Source organism: Aplysia californica, unplaced genomic scaffold, assembly GCF_000002075.1.
Source record: "Aplysia californica isolate F4 #8 unplaced genomic scaffold, AplCal3.0 scaffold00316, whole genome shotgun sequence".
Taxonomy (NCBI): Eukaryota; Metazoa; Mollusca; class Gastropoda; order Aplysiida; family Aplysiidae; genus Aplysia; species Aplysia californica.
The window spans coordinates 42271-51277 of record NW_004797586.1 but is presented as its reverse complement, the minus strand read 5'-3'; the positions used below and the strand labels follow the sequence as shown (position 1 = coordinate 51277).

Genomic DNA, 9007 nt, shown 5'->3' with positions numbered 1-9007 from the left:
AACTAGGCTTAGCATTGAATCAGTTGAACGAATCTTATATGAACATTTGAATTATGACCAAGGTTTCTGCGAGATGGGTGCCACGTTTGTTGACTCCTCAAAAAGTGCAACGTGTTGATTGTTATCAAGAATTGCTTGGTCTGTATGAAAAGGATGGAACTGAATTTTTTGAAAGACTTGTAATCATGGATGAGACATGGGTTCACCACTACGATCCTGAGTCAAAATCTGCACAAATGCAATGGAAATCGCCCTCGTCTCCAACACCAAAGAAGGCAAAGGTGCAGCCATCAAGTGGAAAAGTGATACTATCAGTTTTTTGGAACCAAGAAGGAGTGATTATGATAGACTATCTTGAAAATGGATATACGATCACCGGAGACCATTATTTTAAAAAGCTAAAAAAAATTACTACAGGCTACAAAAGAAAAACGTAGAGGAAAGATCCGAAAAGGCATTTTGCTGCTTCACGACAACGCGCCAGCACACTCTTCAAGAAAAGCTGCAGAAAGCGCGCGAGAAAGTAGCTATGCAATCTTGCTACATCCACCCTATTCTCCAGATTTAGCCCCCTTCGATCTTTTTTATTCCCCCAAACTAAAAAAGGTATTAAAAGGAAGGCATTCTGAAAGTGATGATGAGATCAAAGAAGTGGTGGAGGGCTGGTTTTCTGACAAAGAGAGGGTCTTCTATTCTCAAGGCTTTTTCAAGGTCATACATGGATGGCAAAAATGTATAACTGTGGGAGGGGACTACATAGAGAAAGATTAAGGTTAGTGCCAAATTTCAGCTTTCTGCCTTTATTCCTTTATGGTCAGGTAAAAAAAACACTTTGGGTATGTCCCTCGTATGGAAACATGAATAGAGAAACGCCCAAGTTTCAATAGTTTTGTATACCAAGTAGGCCTACATTACACTAAAAATTGTATTCTCATGTTTTAGCCTGGCAACACAAACTTAATTATCTCCTCATCAACAGTACAGTAAAAAAAGCAACAAAAACTCAACACACACAATTTTTTAAAAGCAAAAAGCGGGTTATCCTCCCTTGCCAAGGTCTGTTGCAGCAGACCTGAGCAAATTAAGCAAAGCTGACCGCTGGGCTTGAGTTCCAATATAGCGGGTCAAAGCCTCTATTGATGAGCTTCCCACCAGCTCCTGCACTCTCTTCACAAGCTCCTCTTTGTCTTCCTCTGTAAGGTCTTGAAGAACGTCAATGAGAGACTGGTAGTCATCACTCATTCTGTAGCCAAGCATTGACCCTGCAAACAATTGCAAGAGATATAAGGGCTTGAAAGGAGGTTATGCTCATGACAAGCATCGTGTAGCTTAATAAATGAGTGCTAGATTGTAATATTAATAATAACAACAATAGCAATAATAATAATAATAACAACAATACTACTACTACTTCTACTACTAATAATAATAACAACAATAATGATAATAAATAGCATTCATTTATGCAGCACATTTCTTTTTTTTTAAAGTGCTAAATGCACATAACATTCAAAGAGATACCAAATTTTAGAACAACTAGACAGGTGTATAAGACATGAGGAACATATTATGTGTATATAAATATACATACATAATGAGGGTAAAAAAAAATACTTCAAAAAAATGTGTCACACAGTGAGCCTGGCAACAGCAATGGATACACTAAAAAAATATTAAATGGTATAATAATATTCATGGCAACTCAGTTGCATTCATTACATATATCTCTACAGGAATGTAATATTCCCCCTTTTACTTTTCTTCCCATTAGAAATATTACATCCTTTCATCACAAAACAGGTTTTGTGTCTTTCATTGCACAACAGGTCTCAGTCGAGGGTATAATAAAAATAGGTTGTTCAAAATACTGCACAAGGTCTTCCTGGAATAAGGCTGAGCACATTTCAGAGAACTGTGAGGATCTCCCGGAAAAGGTCGTAAGGGAAAGAACCCCACACCCCAGACTGAAAAGTGAGATTGTCAACACTCCTACAGCGTACTGGACACCCCCCCACCCTCTTCCGATGACAGGCCTTAGAAACTAAGAAAAACATAAAGCAATGAGACTAAAGATGTACAGGCAGCAGAAGAGAAGAAAAACAGGTTGATACAGAGATGATTGAAAAGGAATCTCGACTCAAAGCAAGACCTCATCAAAATATGTCAGATTCATAAGAAAAACAGATTCACACATGATTCAGGACTTAGTTTTTAGTTTTAGTAAGAGTTTTACGGCACTTGCAACACAATAAGGTCATATAAGTGCCAAAGATTAGATGTGTCACAAGAGAGTAACAAACATTTTTAAAAAGGAGGAGCCATCAGGACGATAGATGTTCGAAAGGAAAGAAGGAGTAAACCAAACCAGAGAACCCGCCAACCACCCACGATTCAGGATTGAAACTTAATTAACAAATATTGTGGTCAACACTCACCAGCAATTCCGCCAACCATCGCCCCAAAAGGTCCACCAAATGCTGCTCCAGCCACTGTACCTGCAGCTCCCCATGCCACCTGCTTGAAAATGCCTAGCAAAAAAAAAGATGCATATTTTATAGCCTTATTAGCTTATTTCGAATGATAAACATGACCATCGATGTTCCATTTGAAAGACCTGACAGGTTCATGTCAACTTACTAGTCATAACAAGGAAAAATGAAACCTATCCACCAAGTGTGTAAGACCCAACATTTTTTAATAAACTTGCAAAAGTCAGGCTAAGTTGTTTACTATTTAAAGCAACATTTAGTTCATTCCGATGGAAGAAAAAAAAGTCTAAAATAAAATTATCGAGGATGTTGTTAGTTCAATTAATCTATGCACTTGGGCACATAAAACGATTTTAAAAAGCCTGAGAGTTAGAGTCTCATGGCCAAGTTAAACATAATTTGAGTACTACATACAGCACTGATATGATGGCAACTTCTACTTTTTTTTGTATTGACCATTAGTCAGAGACAGCATTAAATTGCATTCTTGAAAACAAATATCATAGTAGTGATAATAATGATGACTTTTATAGCACATAATCCCAGGTGTCTCAAGGCGTTTCAAAATAAATAAAGATTTAAATTAACATTTCATGTGTACTGGCCCATTCAATGTACAACAATCCTTTCAAATACATTTTCATCCAAAAACTGACAAAGATCACATACACAAAAAGACAATCACAGTGGCTTCTGATAACACTCGTTGATGGTAGAAAAATCAAACTATTTAGCAAAATGAATTTAAATAAATGTATTTTTCAACCAGACTTATATGTGGTCAAAGTAAACGTCCCAATTCAATGGAGTGGGAGGGAATTCCATACTGAGGGAGCAGCTATCAATAGATCTCTACTCCCAATTACTTTAGTTTTACAAGGCACAATCTACAGTTGTTTTTTATTACTGGACTGCAAATTTTGAGATGGAATATACTCTTGTAACAAATTAGAATGATATTGTGGTGCCAGATCGTTTAAACAATTACTTATAGAATATTATTGCCATTGTGTAATAATGTAGCTATACAAGCAGATATATAAATACAAACAAAATGTTCGACAAAAATCCCCCCAACAATGGTGTGTTACCTTTGGCCGTTTTTGCTAGTTCAGGATTTGTCTTCAGTATCCCCATCAAATGATCATAGTAGGGTATAAAGGCCATACCAACAAGATTAGCCGCCATTGTTAAGCGTTCTTCTGAAATTATAAGAAAAGCAGCATAAAAATACACTGTATTTTTAAAGCATGACAAGATTGGCTGATTCACCAATACACAGCATCGAGTTCTGAACACCATTTTACTCAAAGCATTACAGTAAATTTCAGCAACAGGATCTTTTAAAAAAACTTTTTCTAGCTTTCCTCTCCCATCACCGAGTCTCCTCACTCAACTCCAGTATAGAAGTTAAACAAACAACAAGTTTTCAATTTACTAATAATATGCCTGGTACACATAGGCCTACTCAGAAAGAGCGAGCAAAGTCAAAGCCATATATAACATAAAGACGAGTCAGGTACAGTGGTCTCTGGCTAAGAGCACACTCCTCAGATGACAAGAGAAACATGTTCTTATGGGAACTTGCAAGTTACTGAGTGCTGAAGGGTGTTATTATAGAGTATTTAAAGTGAGTACAGTCAAACCTGCAAGAATGAAAACCTGCCTATGATGGAATCTCTTTGCTTCTCCCTTGGTAAATTCCACATACATCAATATATCTGCCTAAGACGGAACCCTTCATGGACAGAAATTCCTCCCCCTTGGAGGGTTGTGACCTGTCAAGGATGCAAAAGCTTTTCCAGCTCAATGCTTACTTGAAACAAAACTCTTAAGTTTGGTTCCATTAGCTCTATATGCAACACAGCTAGGCGATGAAGGGGGGAAGGGGCGAGGTTTGGGGGGCCCTCAGGGGTTGCAGATGGTCAGGGTAGTGGTGCACTGGCACAAAAACTTTCTTTGGTAGCAGTAGCCAGAGGTCTGAAATTTGACCACTGCCTGCAGCCCTGATCATACGGTCAGTGTCAAAAAAAGTTCCTTGGATCATTTTTACATGCAGGGGAGGGGTGGCATTGACTGACTGTGCTTATTACATCAATGACTGGAAGCACAGTAGGAGACTTTTAAGTCAACCCTTTCTGTTTTTGATAGCTCAGACAATAGTCCTAACGATGCAAATACCAGTGACAATGGGTTTGTAAAACTGATGCCATGCAATTATAATAGCGGCTAAGACAGCACTTAAGAAGTGTGAAGTTTTGACCACAGCTTGACAATTGCACACAGACAACCCTTAATTCCACCACGCATGGTTGGCACTTTGGACCCTCCCCCCTCTGACACACATACACATTCCCCTGTCCAAGACGGAAAATGTGTAAGGTACAACATGTATATTTTTTAGCTCCCTTACTTGTGATATCATCTTGAATAGATTCTACTGTATTGTTAAATTCTAATGATTGATATACACCTCGGATATGATCTCCTACTGTGGGTTCTACTGTCATTGAACTGAGCAAGCCCCCGAGGTATGAAGAGCAACCACACGTAACAACCAAAATAATCACTGCACAGCCCTTTCACACTGTCCACCAGCCAAGCATAGCCTGTCACAAGCTTTCCTCATATAGCACAATTGAACACTTCGTCCTCCTATGTTTTTTTTCTCCACGGCAAAGAAATGATTTCAAGTAAGAAAGGAGAACATGATGTATTTATTTCACTTCCATCAATTCCAAGCCAAATGAGTCGTTCTTGGCCTATATTATATATATATTATATGAAAGATCTGTTTCTGATACCAGCTAGAAACAACCATGCTATTCGGCAGAGCTGTCAATTCAGAAAGCGCACTTACAGGTGATTATAATAGTGAAAATTTGGTTCTTCATAGCCAGCGTGTTTCAAGCAGACAGTTCTCATATCCAGCATACTATTAGCCCAAGACGACTGTACTAACAAATTTTCTACAAGAAAATAAATTCACACAACAAAAGAAGTATTTTTCTTAGCCGCACTTTCACTAAATATATATGTACTGTAATTTAAATAGTGTCTATGCCTTACACTACAAATAAAATGAATTGTAACAGAACTATTGCAAAATTGGAAGGACTTCCCTCGTTACCAGCGACCACCCCAACAAACACAATAAAGAAGAGACCAAACCCAAGCCCTGATCCTACCCCTAACCCTAACTCAACCCCAAACCCTAACCCAACCCTAACCCTTGCCTCAACCCTAACCCTTGCCTCAACCCTAACCCTTGCTTCAACCCTAACTCTAACCATAACCTTCGATTCTATTCTATTTCGTAAAGGTCGCTCGTTACGGAATTCTTCTTGACAAATTGGGCATTGTAAAGTTTGACAAGAGTGGAACAATTTAATTTATGCTCTGCTTCTTAATCTTGTGTGACTCAAGAATACGTAATTTCAAGGCACAAGAAAATTATCAATTAAAAAACTAGATCTAGATCTAGATTTAGGCCTGTTCATTACCATTTTATTGCACAAAACGATATATTTTCATTTTCTTGTTCATGCATTTTCAAATAAACAAACAAAAATACTAATGTTCTCAATTAATCTTAATGATATAAAGTGACTGTAAAATGTATACCATGTGTGTATGCCTTTTGACGAGACGTTTTGGGACTAAGCGGAGTCCCTAATACAGGGTGATCCCAGAAAAACTGTACTTGTTTTGTAAATACCTTCCTCCATACTGACATTTATCGTTTCAGATTTTAACACAACATTTGGAAGTCAAAAGGAATTTGTCGGATATTCATTTTTTAGATAAGTCCATTGAATGTTTTTTTGCTCTATAAGGCGCATTAAAAAACCAACTCATTTTCAACTTTGACGCCATTTTTATAGCATGACGCACCAGTTCGCATTAGGCCTACCACTAAAAATTGCAACAGTCGTACCATATTGCAAGCTACAGCAGTCTAACAAGTCAACAGAAGTCTGCAGATATTGTTTTACCCAAATTTCGTTTGCTTGCCGAGATCATGGTTACGTTTAAGAAAGAGCAGAGAACTTTTTGATTGAACATTACCTCTCCACAAACTCAACATCACTAACATTTCGTAAGTTCTGCGTACTGCATGGAGAAATGCTTAGGTGCCCTTAAGACCTTTGGTGTCATGAGTAGAGAAGTTCCGTTAGTTCGGATCTTTTGAGAATATCAGCACTAAAAATGTCCTAAACAATAACCACTTTAGGTCGAACACGCACCATGTGCAGCCCTTTAAACGTCACCAGGCGGCAGATTTCTGTAGTCGAGTCCCATGAGACGTCTGTCCCTAGACTATCTGCAGCTGGTACTTTCCTACACCTCAACAGTCTGCATTCTCAGGGCAGATCTTAACTTATGACTCTACCATTTTCATCTTCGCTCAGCGGAGATGACAAGGATCAGAACATGGAAATGTGTTCATGATTCCTAAATTGTCTTGAAAAGTGGAATCATTTCCTCGATGACATTTGGTTTAAAGTGCAAAGCCCATTTTTCACTCTGCGGGATGTCAACCCCCAAAAAAGATGTCTATTGGGCACCCCACTCCCTATTGTCTCTAGAAGCCAGTTCATACTGATGTACAGTGTTGGCTTTAACCACTCATTGTTTGTTTAGCAGGTTCTAGTGTTTGGGTGCCATTGAACATTTTGAATGACGTGTTAAAAATTTGTCGAGTCCAAAGGAGGGCATGTAGACCACTGCTTTTAGGAATTTCAAAATGAAATTGTTATTTTTTAAAAACTCTGTAAAAGAAATTAAATATTGTTTTAAAATGTCACGGGGACGGAAAATTAAATGTCAAAGATAAAATAAAGAAAAAGTCAACCAATCTTTTCACAAATTCCTTTAGTCATAAGATTTTTTTAAATTTGTGAACTTGGCGTTTTAGGGTGCTTTTTTCTTACGCCATTTCCATTTTCAAAACAAGTTTCTCATTTGTGGATTTTGTGACAAAATCCTTTTGAATGATATATATATATATATAGATCTATTATGTTCCAAATTACAGCATTCTAGAACAATTTTATCGCCAGATATTCAGAAAAAAAGTTGTACGGTTGTTGTTTTTTGGGATCACCCAGTATCTAAATCTAGATCTAGATCTAGATCTAGATCTAGAAATCTAGATCTAGATCTAGATCTAGATCTAGAAATCTAGATCTAGATCTAGATCTAGAAATCTAGATTAAAATCAAAAGTACAAAAGGTAGTCAACTAAAGTGGGTAGACGAAACATGGGATCCACCTTGAGGTCTACTTGTTATAAAATTATAACTTCTCAAGCTGTCTTTAGCTACTTTAATACTTATAATTACATACATACCAAACAAAGCATTGCCATTGTTGCCATATATAACCCGTACGACATCTGATGACTCTGAATCATACTCTGCCTCTTCTAATAAACATTCTGCATTAAGCTCTTCGTCAAAACAATCACAGTCACAGCGTAACGAATTCAAATCCATCTCTCTATCCATATCTTTTAAAAGTTTAGTCTTGCACTCTTCTTGCTTGGTCTGCTCAGTCATGAGACGAGGGAGGAGCTCTCATCAACATTTGCTTCCCTAGGAAGTTAATGAGTTTCAGATTTTGGCCTTTCAATGCCTTTTATAATAATGCTTTAAGTTTTTTCTTTTTTTCTTTTTTTGCTAGATGACAGACCGAAGAAAGGACAAGGAGCTCAACTCTCAGTCTCTAGCATTTCAATCTATATCAGTCTCATTCTCAAATCAGAATCAACTTCAACTCCATCCCCGCCCTACCAAGTACCAAGCAGCACTTGTAACAAGTCAAAACAATTACAAATGACCAAGGAGTAACTCAAGTTGTAGCCTACCTCTACTTTTCAAACAAAATTGAGGGGAGGGGGGCAATCTAGCAAAATAAACAAAAAACACATTTTCTTACCACTCTGCGCACGATTCGGGTTAGTACACGTCAGTATTCCTCTCACGCTTGCTTTTGTCCCCACGGTCCACGGTGAATCAGCTTCTCCTCCTCTCTTGGCCTACTCTCTTGTTGTTGACGAGTAACAAGTAGACAAGTACTTCCGCTATTGTTCATAAATTTTTCGGGAATTCCCAATTACTTTAGTCGTCTTCTATTCCTTTCGGTGTTTTTGATAAGATGCTGTCTTTCCAAGTTTAGTGTTGATTACTATTGATATTATGTTTCTACCTCTTTACACATTTCATAATCAATAATCAACTCGTCTATTGAATTTTTGGAAAAGGTAAGTGAACATATGGAAAAATTAAGAGAACAAATAATCTTTATCAAATATTACAGTCTTGAACTAGTCTAATCAGTTTTTATTAAATACCAGCATAAGCAAATAAGTCCTATATAAAAGGCTGCGTTGGCTACAGCAGAAATAATATTAGGCCTACACACAGCATACAAAACTGTAACATGTGGAATATACGTTTTTAAAAAGAAAAAGAAAAAAATACCAATCACGTCCAATGTACAATTATAAGGACCCC

General features: G+C 37.5%; 1 protein-coding gene across 2 annotated transcripts; it reads right to left on the bottom strand.

Annotated features, from left to right (window-relative positions):
* Positions 1–761: 761 nt before the first annotated feature.
* LOC101859797 lies at positions 762–8813 on the bottom strand. Of its 2 annotated transcripts, none has more exons than XM_005102183.3 (4): positions 8430–8813; positions 3581–3691; positions 2436–2528; positions 762–1262 (listed from the first exon to the last, which is right to left on the bottom strand). In XM_005102183.3, exons 2-4 carry the CDS (start codon positions 3675–3677, stop codon positions 1039–1041), a joined length of 414 nt encoding a protein of 137 aa, XP_005102240.1. In that variant the 5' UTR covers positions 3678–3691; positions 8430–8813; the 3' UTR covers positions 762–1038. The 2 variants fall into 2 exon arrangements, with proteins under 2 accessions (XP_005102240.1, XP_012940215.1); XM_013084761.2 differs by lacking the exon at positions 8430–8813 and adding an exon at positions 7843–8421.
* Positions 8814–9007: the final 194 nt, after the last annotated feature.